General features: G+C 40.7%; 1 protein-coding gene across 1 annotated transcript; it reads right to left on the reverse strand.

Moving 5' to 3' along the window:
- Positions 1–11,893: 11,893 nt before the first annotated feature.
- Positions 11,894–14,801, reverse strand: LOC114556519 (P2X purinoceptor 7-like). Its single transcript, XM_028579463.1, has 2 exons — positions 13,967–14,801; positions 11,894–12,365 (listed from the first exon to the last, which is right to left on the reverse strand). The coding sequence occupies exons 1-2, from the start codon at positions 14,332–14,334 to the stop codon at positions 12,206–12,208; spliced, it is 528 nt and encodes a 175-aa protein (XP_028435264.1). The 5' UTR covers positions 14,335–14,801; the 3' UTR covers positions 11,894–12,205.
- Between the last annotated feature and the right edge of the window lie 612 nt (positions 14,802–15,413).

Here is a 15,413-nt window from a genome sequence, read left to right on the forward strand (position 1 = left end):
GCTAAACAACGGTACTCTGAGAAACTCCAAAACCAGTTCTCAGCAAACAACTCTGCTTCTGTCTGGAGAGGGCTTAAACAGATCACCAGCTTCAAGCCTAAAGTGTCCCACTCCACCAACGACCGACGCCTAGCCAACGAACTTAATGAGTTCTACTGTCGCTTTGAAGGACAAAGGGTCGGTCCTGTAACCATCCCCCTCAACACCTCCAAAAAAAGGGTCTTCCCTGATTCCATCCCCCGCGACACCTCCCAACAGCTCCAGCTACAGTGCATCACCTCCACCTCCACCTCCCCCACCTTAAAGGTCCCCCCTCCACCTCCCCACCCACCTCAGTGACGATTCTCTCCATCAATGAGGAAGACGTCTACAGACTGTTCAGGAGACAGAACCCCAGGAAAGCTGCTGGACCGGATGCTGTCTACCCATCCAGCTTGAAGCACTGTGCTGACCAGCTGTCACAGACATTTTCAACACCTCACTGGAGACATGCCACGTGCCAGCCTGCTTCAAGTCCTCAACAATCATCCCCGTTCCCAAGAAGCCTAGGACCACAGGACTAAATGACTTCAGACCCGTCGCCCTGACCTCTGTGGTTATGAAGTCCTTTGAGCGCCTTGTGTTTTCACAGCTAAAAGCCATCACCGACCCCCTCCTGGACCCCCTGCAGTTCGCCTACAGAGCCAATAGGTCTGTAGATGATGCAGTCAACCTGGCCCTCCATTAACCTGTTTGTTTAACTTATTTTAGATAATGTGTGACATGCACCTACGACACCAAAACAAATTCCTTGTATGTGTAAAAAATGTATTTGGCAATAAAGCTTTTCTGATTCTGATTCTGATAACCATAACCAGTGCCTAATCCTAGTGTCTTCTAGGCAGTGCTGTATTTACAACAAGGTCAAACACAGAAGACAGAAACATGAGACGTGAAACAGAATGAATAAAACAGAAAAGAACTACAATAGAAACCCACAACCGTGACAGTTGGTGATTTACATTAGTTTCCTAATGCACAGAAAGATTTTTTTTTTTATTTATCCAGGTAAGTTGATTGAGAACAAGTTCTCATTTGCAACAATGTCCTGTAGTCCTAGTATGCATGTCTTTATGGTGGGAAGAAACCAGAGCACCTGGAGGAACCCCACACAAACACAGGGAGAACATACAAACTACACACAGAAAGGCCCGGACCTAGCTGGACTCAAACCCAGAACCTTCTTGCTGTGAGGCAGAAGTGCTAACCACTGAGCCACCGTGCTGATTTACTTGATGTTAAAGTGGTTTGTGGTTAGTAGTTGACTGTGCTGACAGAACTGGCCTCAGGGACTCTCAGGCCCATGTTGGGCATATTACCACTTGTACAGGCCAACTCTGTTGATTTTATGTAACCGATGTGAGAAGGTTTGCTGTACTGTAATAGAACTGATGAATAACAACCCAGTGTTATAATTTAGCAAAATTTTAATGTCTTAAAACAAGTGATGTCTTTCAAAGTGTTCAATGCACAGATATGTCTTAGTTAGGAGTCTGTCAGTTCTGTCTTCTCAGGTTGCGCATCCGCTGGTCCAGCCTGTCTGAATCACCTAACATTAGAGGGAAACAACACAAACAGATACATACATGTGCTGGGTAACCTCCTGGGTAATTTTTTATTTTAATTTTTTTCGGGTCCTGTCTCAATCACCCACCACTCAGCATGGCTCTATGTATATATTTCTTATTATCTGTATTTATATTTTTCCATCTGTATTTATATCTTTTCCATTCCAAGTACTTACTTTTTCAATATTATTTATATTATGGTCACACTTAAATATAATTTATATTATGGTTAATTACTTTCGCTGTTATGTAATTATATATTTTTCAATCTAATTTCACATCAATTACGTACTTACATTACAGTATTTTTTTTGCACTATGGCCACCTCACTTTACTTAAATACTTTTTATATAATGCCACTTTACATTCATTCAGTGTTTTTTTTTGCACATTGTCTGTTTTTTGCCTGTTTGTTGGTTTGTTTTTATTGTGGAAAAACTGCTGCTGTAATAAGTGAATTTCCCCATTGTGGGATAAATAAAGTATTATCTAATCTAATCATCAAAGACATCTTTACATTTAAACAATACAACCTACATTACTTAAATGTTACTTAATGTAAACAGGTCATAATCAAATTATTTTAGCTCAAATTAAATATGGCCTAACCTAAAATGCCTATTTTAGTAATAATAATAATAATATATAATAAAAATAATGTCACCGGTCTTATTTTACCTCCGATCTTTCACAGTGTAAATGAAAGGCGGAGTGCAGCGGCGTTCTACATCCGGCCGGAACTGCTTCTCTCGGCGAGGCGCAAAGCTTCGCCGCGCTGTTTACTCAGTTCCTGCTGTTGACGGTAATAACGTAGTTACTATTTATTTTCAAACCTCATACAAACACCCTTTGTTCAAAAGTATTATCACTGTACATGTAAACACTACAAAGTTACGTTACAACTTTGGTGCAAGCGTCCGTCCCTGAGGCTTCTGTCTATGGCTAATTACTATAATAAATAATTTTCAATATTTATTTAGATGAAATTGTCACATTTAAATTAATGGTAAATATTTTCAAGGCCTTCAGCTAAATTACCGCTCTGGTAATGGGCATCATTCTGTTTTTCAGTCACGTAATCAGGGTACACTCCTGTCAATCTCTTGGAAGCGGCCGCTTTTGAGGACCATGGTAAGATTTTCTTTGGCTGTTTGCATTTTTAGACGTGTAACATCTCCATGACAACGCCTTGTTGTACTTCCTTTCTACTTCAGACTTCCAGGCTTTTTGTAGCTGGATATATCATTTGTTTTGTCTATGTATCAATGTGGATAACTTTAGTGATAGGGAGACGCTTGCTACAGTTACACTTCTAGTGATGAATCGTTTTATTTCTCTGAGTTACGGCTTTGTTCTAACGCCGCTGGGCTCTCTCTCTCTTCAGTCACTTCTTATCTCTCTCCCCCATATCGTGCTTTCGGGCACTCGTTGAAGCTCCATCTAAAACTCAGCTTTTTGCTGCATGTAACATTAAAATAAAATGGATTATGGATCATTTTATTTCTATAGTTTATAGCTGAGTTCTCTATTGGCTGTTACGTTCTGCGATTTGAACAGCTGAAAGTCTAGATCCTGATTATAGGATGATCCTACTTTTTCAGACTTTTTTCTAGGAAAAAAAACCCTGTCTTTTGGTGCGTTCTATTATTCTCAACGAACTGACTCGGACCTCGGATATGACGTCACTTCCACACTTCAAGCGTTCTGGTGTGTTTTGCGCAAGTCGAAGAAAAAACATGGAAGCCACCCGGAAAGCTGTTGCTATGGTAGCACTGGCCGAGTTAGCAACGGTAGCCACGTTAGCAAACAAGGCTTCATTCAATATTGCACTCGCAACAAGACCAATTCTAGTTAAACGTTTATTAATTAATTTAATAGTGCTTTGATATGTGACTGGGTTTATTATTATGGTTTGTTGCACAGCATTACAATGGTCAAATCAAAATGTGGCTATTAACTAATCAGAAGAACTATGACAACCCTTTTGTATAAGGGCCAGCAATCAAGAATTGAACAACTTTGTTGCAGCTGCTAACAATGACTACTTTACTGTTAGATCCTACAGATCACCATGTACCAGTTTCCCTCAGCCTTGAGAGAAAGGGATGTTCCTGAGGAGAAGGTGAAGTAGCTACACAATCTAAGTCAATATTCAAAGGCATTGCCTGCTAATGCTAAATTGACAAATGAAGAAGTATTTTGGTCCAATTTGGTTGTTGTAAGTCTGTAGAATCAGAAATATGATCCATCTGGACATTGATAATGGCATAATACCTGTATTTACTTGCACAAGATGGACATAAAATGATTTATATGACCTAAGTCAATACTGTTAACTACTAAATTGCAGCAACGGTTGGACACACACCCTTGCTGTTAAAAACAGATAAACAAAACCAGCTATGACCAGTGTATTACATTCTCACTCACAGAAATAAACAGAAACTCAAAACACTCATTACTCAAATATATGTAGCCATGTAGTTCATTCATTTAAATATAATTTTCTACTGGTGTGAGATAGTTCTCAAAGTTGTCTAATGTGTTCTTTGTTTTCTTTTGAGTGTAACATTGTGAAATAAGTAAAATGTGAAGCAGATTTTAAGTGAGCTGCATAGTAACATGATTTAGAAAAAGGCCTAAACTAATAGCTTGGGTGTTAACACATCTGTTACAAATACTTACCAATAATGTAATCCATGATTAACTCATGAGTTACTACTGGTTAGTTAAGTATACTGCGTGAGCCCATCTAAAGTGAGTACTTTCTATGCTTTACAAACCATTTATAAATGAGTTCCAAAGGCTAACAGAACCTGGACACACACATGTATTGCTCTATTTGGACATGCCTTCAGAAATATGACTATGGATAGTTAGTGTTAATACATCTTTAACAAGCACTTACCAACATATCAATCCATGATTAACTCATGAGTTACTACTGGTTAGTTAAGTATACTGTGTGAGCCCATCTAAAGTGAGCACTTTCTATGCTTTACAAAGCATTTATAAATGAGTTCCAAAGGCTAACAGAACCTGGACACACATGTATTACTCTATTTGGACATGCCTTCAGAAATATGCCTACGGATAGTTAGTGTTAATACATCTTTAACAAGCACTTACCAACACATCAATCCATGATTAACTCATGAGTTACTACTGATTAGTTGACTACATGATGTGAGCCCATCTAAAGTGAGGACTTGCTATGCTTTACAAAGCATTTATGAATGAGTTGCAAAGGCTAGCAGATACAACAGAAACACAAGTAAAAAAAGTATTTGTAACCCTTATTATGATGTAGTAAGAATGTACATTTATGAAATAGCTCGTAGTAGTGTTATGTAGTTGATATCAATGTGAATTTGGACCACAACCAGAAGAAAACTAGATTGTTAAGAGCCAGAGAATTGAACATTAATAAAGAGACTAGGAAACCAGGATAAAGTTTGAGAAGTGTATTAATATACACAGAAACATGGCATACACATATACAGATAAAACACAGGTATGAAAAATAACAACTAAAATAATAAAAGTGCGCTCATGAAATAAACCCTTTTCAGTTCTATGAGCTCAATTGTTCTTTCGTTCAAGAGTTCAGAGATGTTCAACGTTGGGGCCCATATGAGTTTGGTTTCTGTTTGTCCTACCACCATGAAGAAGGAATCCAGGGCAATCCGTATAAGTTCTGAGTCTCGATCCTGTAGCTCACCATCCAGCCCACTGAACTGGGAATCTCTAACCCCTGGAAGACTCTGGGATCTGAAGAATCAATGTGATCCAATATCCCTCGCTGGACCGGACCTCCCGTGCGTAGCGCTTCTCAAATATCCACCTCCTCCACCTGTAGATAAGGCCAAATCAGTTCTCTCAATTACTATTCAGTAATAAAATCAATTGCTTAGGCTACAATGAAAATAAAATGAGGTGATATTTCATAACCCATATTGAAATATCTAAATCTCTATTCAGTTGTACAACCGTTCTTAAATTTCTTCTCTTAAGTATCAAAAGTATATAAATCCCTTTCAGGTATCAAAAGTACATTTATTAGGGGTCCAAGCCCGAGGGGGCAAGGGAACCGCGTGTTGCAAGGGAACCGCGTGTTGCAAGGCAACGCGGTTTACGTCTCCAGCGGAGCGTGGAACCCTATTGTTTTTCTAAGGATTTTTTTTATTATTCTTCTCCGCCTAAAACTCCGACTGCAGCCTAAACCGTACATGGTGGGGGGTTGCAATTTTCAGGACTTTTTCAAACTCCTCCTAGACCGTGCGACCGATCTGCACGAAACGTGGAACCTAGCATCCTCAGACTGACCTGACAAAAATTTAAAAGGAATTTTTGTACAATAAAAATTGTGCATATAACGCATAAACTAATTTGTGTAGCTAACTATGAAAACACGAACTTTGCCATATCTCGGCCAAAATAAATGCTATCAACCCCAAACTTTAGATTATTCTTTGCCATGACCCTCTGGAGGTACCCCATGCGTTTTACAAAAATTGGTCATTAGGGGGCGCTACAACTACAAAAAGTTTATATCTCATGAACGGCTCATCCGATTTATACGAAATTTGATGCGTACCATCTGGGGCCAATCCTGAGGCCATCCCTAGAATGGAGTACCGAGGGGTCAAAGTGGGCATGGACTATGGGACCCAATGTGACCCAACTCTAGATTCACCACTTACGCTAATGTGAACAACTTTAAATTTACAGTGTAGATGGACAATGGGCCATGGACCACACCTACCAAAGATTACACATGTGGACCCCTAGGTGTCGCTGTAATGTTTTTTTGTCTTTAACTCTCACATTACACATCGCACATTAGAAATTTTTACATCCACGTGTTCCTTGAATCAAGCTGAATTACCTGATATAGGCCACGCCCATTTCCGCGCAAAAGTTTTTTCCATGCGACCGATCTGCATGAAACCTGGTAGATAGCATCTCGAGATGGACTTGACAAAAAGGAATTTTGCTACGTTAAAGTATGCGCATTTGACGACAAAACAAATTTTCCTAGCTAGCTACCACACACATATCATATCATATCTCGGCCAAATTAAATGTTATCAGCAAATAACTTGAGGTCCTTGTTCAACATCTGACGACAATACTCTGTACCAAATTTGGCTAAGATCGGCCTTTAGGGGGCGCTATAAGCAACGTTTATTTTTTTCCCGCCGATTTTCTCAATGCATTTCAATGGGAAATTTGCAATTGCAATATCTCTGCCACAGTAAAAGCAATCAACACAAAATTGGTGGTGCTGGTTCGGCATGGCGTCCTGAGGCGCTCTACCAAATTTGGCAAAGATCAGCCATTAGTGGGCGCTAAAATCAACATAAAAGTGTTTTGCCCTGTTAATCAATGTTAATGGAATATTTGCAATGGGAATGTATCAAAGACCTTGCAGCTCACACTTCTCAATATTTACTGATGTTTACCTCCTACCGTTATGTTTTGGTTTTCGCTTTCGTGTGCTCCCCTGGTGTTGTATACAATAAACAAACTTCTTAACCTACCTGACAAAGTTTCTACAACCTTCACAGTGGACAAATGTAACTCTTTTCTCCCACTTTTTCAATCCAAAATCAACACCATTCATATACCCGTATACCGTGCAATTAAACATTGCAGTTGGTGCTAAGTGGAGAGTCTGTCATAGTGTGATTGGGTATGTCGGTGGCATTGATTCTTAATTTCCCACGAAGGTGATGGTGGTTACGTGTCAGTTAAACTTCTCATCTCCAATACTATCTGTATTTGTGAGAAGTGGCGCTGTCCTGAGTTGAAAGCCTACTTTATGGCTTTATTATTGAGTTAATAGGCGCGTGTGTTCGTGTCGGCCACTGTCCATTTCCTAAGGTTCTGAAATGCAAAGAACTTTTGACTACTTTTTTTTTTTTGAACGACGTGCGCCTGTGAGCACCCACAGAGGAAAACATCAATCGGCGTCTATGACACCATTTACAACAACCTGACCACCTCCCCTGCTCTTTCAACCACCACACCTGCCAGTACCTCCACCCTCTAAGTCACTCTCTCATTTCTCTCTGCTGTCCCCTGTGGTCAGGGGGGTTAAGAAGTTTGTTTATAGTAGAGAATTGTTAAAAGTAGTCTGTATATGCATGGAGATGAACTGTTAAACACTACATTTACAACGGCAGAGTACCGCAGACCTCGTGCATCAAACCTCTCGATATTCACCAACGTTTGCCCCCCCTACGTAATGCTTCGGGTCCCGCATTGGAGCAGCCTCGTGGGTCATCGGGGGCGACTGGCGCGGCTCCCCGGGGCATCGCGGACGACTGGAATCGGAAGCGAATGGCATCAGAGGCGAATGGCATTGGAGGCGAATGGCATCGGAGGCGAATGGCATCGGAGGCGAATGGCATCGGAGGCGAATGGCATCGGAGGCGAATGGCATCGGAGGCTTGGGCCCCGTCATAACTGCTTGCAGTTCTAGTATTATTTTGTAACCTTTATACAAAAAATACATTTCTAATTCAAGTTTTATGGAGCCTGCCTTATGCATAAATTGCATGTAAACATCTCTCAAATTGTATTATTTTCCCATAACTTAAGCTACAGTGTTGTAATTTAGAGGCATTAAGACATGCGTGCTTATTTATCCCTCCCTGCACAGGTAACAGTAGAAAGAATGCACTAAATATTAGCCTCTTTGAGTTACTTCTCCATAAACTCCAGTTAAACAATTAAACACACAACTTACTACTAACATTCATTCAACAGATACCCGCAGCTAGCAATAGTGTTGAAAAGCAACATTACTTTCCATAACCAATAGATAGAATCATTAGCCTTTTCACAGGCAATACGCAGTACTCCGCTAGCCTTTTGTGGCTAATTACCCTATTAGCATATGAATACAGCATCTTAGCTAACCCGTTAGCTTTGCACTATTAGCAATAGACAGTATTAGCACCGTTCTCCTAATACATCCATGATTAGCACCGATTAGCATGGATGCTAGCGAACTCAAGGCATAGCTAGTATTTACATGATTTACAAGATGGATTTCCTCTATAATCAACAATTATATAAGAAACATGACAATTGGAAACATATAAAAGAAAAAAGAAAAAACGTTATATCTTTCAAGGCCAGGGCGCTGCCATTGTGCAGTATTCTAACATGTGACGTCACAGGGTTGGTTGGCTCTGGGCAGTGAACGACAGAGATAGTGGAAGAGACAGTGAAAGATAGATAGTGAACGACAGAGATAGTGAAAGAGACAGTGAAAGATAGAGATAGTGAACGACAGAGATAGTGAAAGAGACAGTGAAAGATAGAGATAGTGAACAACAGACATAGTGAAAGACAGAGCTAACGTTCAGTTAGTGGAAGAGACAGTGAAATACAGGTAACTAAGCTTAGTGGAAGATGGAGACTGAGGAGCCACAGGACAGAAGAATACGAAAGGGAGGCCACTATTGTATTGCTCCTGGATGTAAAAACGATTTTTACAGGGTCAAAGCCAAGGATAAAACAGTCCATTTTCATAAACTGCTGCTGAAATGGAAAACTGTACTGCTGCGCTGGCTAATGGCTCTGAAGAGAAAGAGCCCTCCGATGGGCGCTGACTCTAGGGTTTGCAGTGAACATTTTCTGGAGGAGGATTACATTGAGGAGAAGACCTTTGAGTTTGGTAAACTAGTTGTTCGCCGGACCAACAGACTAAAGCCTGAAGTTGCTCCTTCTGTCTTCAATTTCACTGCCTATAATGTGTGCTCTACTGACCGCCCAACATACTCCAACAAGCAGTCAGGTTTACACTTCACTCCAGACTCCAGGTTTTACCACCCCTGAATTGGCTCGCAACAAAATAAGCCTTTTTGATTGGCTGATGTCCGCTGTCCTCTGTTTTATATATATATATATTTTTTTTTTAACATCCCTACTGTTACACGTTTTACGCTTAGGTTAAAACACCAAATAAAAGTAATTTTACTGATTTAACCAACAATTACAGCACATAACTGGTATGGACATTGAACCAAAAATTATTATTATTACATGGTTATTGTAAGAATAAAACAACAAGAAACAGTGTTTCAGTATAAGATTCTTTTATATGCTTTAAACCAATAGTCAGGATGTGAGTACAAAGTATTCCATGATATCAATATCAGTTGGGTACCTAAAAACAGTAAATGTGTTTACAGGTTAGGCAGACATGCATGCGTCTGGTGGCCAGTAGCAATTTCCCAGAAGCTGACATCTGTAAGGAGATAGAGCAGGAGATAGGCAGTGTCCACATCCTCTCGGCAGTCAGTGTCAGCACCCAGACCGATCCACCTGAACAGGAAACAGAAGAGGGAGGCAATAAGCAGTACATTTGCACAGGCACTTTGACAGATGACATACTTAACAACTACATAATAAAAAATGACCATTCATATTTTACTTCTGTGGAAGGCTTCTCCCCAGCTATGGCACTGTCATCTCAGCAAGATCTGGAACTTAGCAGTGAGGGCTGTGAAGAGTCTGAGGTAGAAAGTTTAATGGAAGAGAGTCAAGATAATTGCAGTGAAGATGAGTTTGAGTTGGGTAGAGAGGTAAGCATCAGTGATGAGGATCAAAGTTTCAGTGATGTTTAGGATGAGGAAACAAATGTCTCACAAGAGCGAACAGTGTCGACAGGAGAATTATTGAAGCTCTTTCATGTGTGTCATTGGGAAGGCTGTGGCAAATGTTTGGTGAGGCCACCGGCAGTCTCCAAAAGTGGATTTGGGCTTAGGATCAACACAGAATGCATTGATGGCCATGGTTTTATGTGGCATTCTCAGCCTTTAGTTAGAGGAATTATGGAATGCAATGTGTCTGTACCTGCTGCTGTATTTGTCACTGGAAATGAATGCAGTCCATTCACACCATTGGTCTGGAAACCATCTCAAAAAGACAGTGGTTCAACATACAGAAGGCCTATGTCATTCCAGAGGTCAACAATACCTGGACAGTACACAATGAGGCTGTACTGAGTGCCTTAGGTGATGAGCGGCTCATCGTGTCAGGAGACTCCAGATATGACAGTCCAGGTCACAACGCCTCATATGGAACCTACTCTCTCCTGGACATCAAGTCGAAGTTGGTGGTGGCACAGGAAACTGTTCAAGTCACAGAGGTGAAGAACAGTTATTGGCTTGAGGTGGATGATATGGAAAGGTGCCTTTCCACGTTGGGAGAATATGGTGTGACCATATCTGTTTTGGCAACCGACTGCCACCCATCAGTGCAGAAAGTCATGCGTCAGGAATATAAATCTATACAGCATGAATATGACTTCTGGCACATTGTTAAGTCCGTCAAAAAACGACTGCTGCAGTGCCACAACGAAGAGTTGTTTGAGTGGATCAGAATGATCACAAACCACCTCTGGTTTTGTGTCACAACATGTGAGGGAAGTGTGACTAAGTTGAAAGACAAGTGGATCTCAATCATGCATCACATTACCAATGTGCACCATTGGGTATCTGGTGAGACAATGACCAGGTGTGAGCACCGTACCTACACCCCTGAGGAAGAGAGTCCGCGTCCATGGCTCCTCCCTAGCTCTGCTGCCTTTCAGCAACTGCAGAAGATAGTGCTTGACAAGCAGCTCCTGAAGAAATTGGAGAAAACCACACTTGGCATTCACACAGGACAGCTAGAGAGTCTTCACTCCCTGTACACTAAGTACGCCACACAGAGGAAGAAATTTCTGTGGGAGAGTTTGGAGGCACGTCTGCGGGTTGCTGCTATGGATCACAACAGTAATGTGGACCGGAAGACAGCTAAAACAAAAGAAGGTGAAGAGCAACATAAACACCAGTGCTCCAAGTCTGCTCAACAGTATGTGGTGACCCCACTGAAGGTGGACAAGGAGTGATCAACAGGTGCAAGTCGACATCCATCCAGGCAACATTGCACGAGCTGAAAACGGAGACTGTTATCACGCTGGCCCAGCACAAAGGTGTGGAAAAACCAGAGAAAGCAGTGTCTGTTGCCAAGCATCTGAGCAGATTCGCATCCTCACAGTCCCGTAACAGAGTAACAAACCCTGACTGAGGAAGAGCTGAAAGAACAACACAAAGTTTAGTAACATGTTAAAATGACTAACACTATCCTTGTTTTTTTCCTTGATTGTTAATTTCCTTAATTGTTCCATGATTACACTGTATATTAGAATTAATTTAGAGCATTTTTTTTCTAAATGAGTTATATGGATTTACATTGTAAATTTCCCATTATTTAAAGTACATTATTTGTGCAAGTCTGAGCTCAGTTCAGTGTCAGAAAAGCTGTTGCCATTTAATCACTATGCCTATAAAATAATTATTTGATGTTAAACTTTCAAATGTGTATTAGAGTCTTTACTCTATTAGAGTGATTATTTAAACATACAAGGCTTTACATCCATGGTCACAGTATACTGAGCCAGTACCTTAACCACCTAGCATTGCTGTTAAATATTCACATTCCTTCTCAAAACTACTAAATATAATTTAAATGCCCATTAAACCACTTGATGAAATATTACAATAAATCCTCTTTAATGGCAAACATTGAATGCAACTTAAAATTCATCATATGCATATTCAAAACCATGATATTCCAGGGATGGAAAAACAGCCCTGATGGAGCCAACAACACAGGCTGGAATCAGAATCCGGTTCTTCTTCCCCAAATGCCCTCTGGCCCAAAGGGTAAATTGCCGGTATGTCAATCTAAATAGACTGATGAAAAGAAAGAAATGTATTGGTTAGGTTTCAAATAAAAAATGTTTTGTTCATTTCATGGCCTTATAAAACACTTATTTTGTAATGTATATGTACACATTTTTTTAGTAGTTTAGTATAACTACATGTATTCATACATTTACTCTCCAGAACTGTTAGCTATTCATGCAGTTCCACATGATTTAGTTCATAAAATGGTTGTTTAAATCTGGTTGTGTAACAAGCTTCCAGAATAAAGTGACAGTCAGTTACCAGGGGAGGTCTGCTGATTGTTGTTTTGACCACAGGGCCACAGAATTCTGTTCAATACAGTTTGTCTGTATGGGTTTTGCACTGCAGAATAACATTGGTGATGTAATCTAGCACATTACATTATGTATTATTTGTATCTGCTATCAATTACAAGAGGGTGAATAATTTCTGTCAGATTACAGAATATGGCTGCGTTAGTGTTGATCTCAGTCAAAAGTTATTGACAATAAACCTGGCTGAATGTAAGAATATCCCAACATCAAACTGTCTACACCACGGTGTTTTGACCGCAAACAACTAACGTTAGGTACAGTCGTTATTAGTTCACAGCTGTAAGCATGAACTAACTCATGCTAACTTAGTCAGGGCTCGACATTAACTTCTTGAGGCACTTGTACATTGTACTTGTACATTTACGTTTCAATTGTCCATGCACAAAAGTCACTTTTCTACAATTTCACTTTATACCCGGCAGAGGCTGATGTACCAAGGGATCCTTTAAAAGGTGTAGCTACTTTACAGTTAATTATTACCTGATATTTAATCCGGCAAGTCGCAGAGCTGAGGTTTTACAATAACTTGACGGAAAAACGAGCAGTGGAGTAGTAACATTACGAGGCAGAGAGCCAGCCGCTAAATGAGTCAAATTAACTTCATGCTTCCTCCACACAAAGCACACTGCCATCGCCATGAGTGACGGCTTTTTTCGGCTCGTTTTCTGTTAAAGATGTGGTGAGAGGGTAACGTCAAGGCGGAGTTAGCAAGCTAACGTTCGCTAACTAACACCGGCTTGCTGGTTCCGCTATGCTTTTATGCTGCATCGCTTACAGAGAATGAGCTGAACAGCTAGCTAGCTAGCGGTCCGTCCGATGTTAGCGTTCCGCTGACCCACTGCCGCTGGGTTTAACGTTAGCGGTCCGCTGCCCCGGATTGTGGGGGAAAAAAATTTATTTGTTTCAAATCGGAAACATAGACGTAATGAGTGGCACATAACGCTAAATAACATTGCATTTTATTTTGTTTTATTTTAGTTTTAACTTGTCCAGTGGGGCAAGTAAATTCCTCTTCCACTTGCCCTACAAAAACTCCACTTGTGTCTTAACACTTAATGTCGAGCCCTGTTAGTGTTTAGCTAACTTAGTGAAGTTTATTAGTACCAGACAAAAAGACGACGTCTAACGTTATATGTAAACAAACTGAACATGGAAACATTGTTCGCGATGTCTGCCATCATATTCCTAACTCTTGTCAACACCATGTAAGTTAGAATGTATTTTCTGTAACGTTACTGCATACAGTTAACCTTATCGGACCATTCGGCAGCAGTTAAAGCTAGCTTGACTTACCAGCTATTGATGGGACGCTCCAGTGTCTCCGCTCTGACATCCTTCAGGGAAAGCATTGCCACTTCCAACACTTCTACCTCCCGGCACAGCATGGCAAATGTGCGCGCCATAGTGATGCAGGATTGACCACGCAACACATGGTCAAGATCAGCCTCTTGACAGCAGATGGACTCCGACACGGTGGGCATCGCAGTACAACAGCCACACTGACACCAGGTAGCGTTGCCAACCCGCTCTTCGCCCCAAACCACCACCGGCTGTTCGACAAATCGACATACCACTGCTAGGTTCCCACGCCGTATTGGCTCAAATGCGTACGAAATGGGACACACGGACTCAACAGGTCTTTCAAGTTCGTCTTCCTCCATTTAAAATCAAGTGCGTATTCAGTACGGTCCAGGAACGCTTCACTCTCTTCACTTGCCAACAGAACCAACAAACCCCGTTACGTAGGCTGTGACGTCACTCCAAAATGGCGACTTGCTAGGTAGATCGCTAGCTAGAAATTACGAAAATAATTTTGTCATATCTGTGGTTTTAACAACTTTTTAAAATAAAACTTTAGGCAAGGTGATTTTTTTATATATGTAGCTACTGCCAGTGCGAAAACATGGACGTTTCATTTCCCCTTTAAGGAATGACTCACCATTTTAATGGAATTCACTGCCTTTAACTCGTGACGACAGTGGATTCAGGCACAGCTCTCTTTCATTCTATTCACAACAAAGCATAGCCAGTATTAGATAGGATTTAATTCAATAAATGTCGTTCTTTTTCTCTTACCGAGTGAATAACGGCTGCCTACGTTCCGATGTAGCGCCAAAAGGGACGTGAGGAGACGTAAATCTAGAGATCTGACGTAGCCTAGTTGATAGCTGATTGGTCAGCTCACGGACCCAAGTTCACCCATTGGCTTATTTACAAGCCCATCAAAGCTAAGTGAAAGTTAAATCATTTTCCACTATTTTCTCCCATATCTCTTACAACTATTTTTGACCATATTTTAATAACTTGGAAAACAAAACGAATGTCTCAAAATAAAATAAAATAATATAGGGGTTTCATTATTGTTAAGCTTGTTTGTTGAGCTCTATATTTACGTCTCCTCACGTCCCTTAGGCGCTGCATCGGAACGTCGTATAAGCCTGTTGTTATTCACTCGATAAGAGAAAAAGAACAACATTTATTTAATTAAATCCTATCTAATACTGGCTATGCTTTGTTGTGAATAGAACAAAAGAGAGCTGTGCCTGAATCCACTGTCGTCACGGAGTTAAAGGCAGTGAATTCCATTAAAATGGTAAGTCATTCCTTAACACTAGCTATGCCTTGAGTTCGCTAGCATCCATGCTAATCGGTGCTAATCATGGATGTATTAAGACAGTGATTCTCAAACTTTTTCGGTCATTCCCCCACTTTTTCAAGCCCCACCTGCCCCCATCGGTCC

This window comes from Perca flavescens, chromosome 6 (assembly GCF_004354835.1).
Source record: "Perca flavescens isolate YP-PL-M2 chromosome 6, PFLA_1.0, whole genome shotgun sequence".
Lineage (NCBI taxonomy): Eukaryota > Metazoa > Chordata > Actinopteri > Perciformes > Percidae > Perca > Perca flavescens.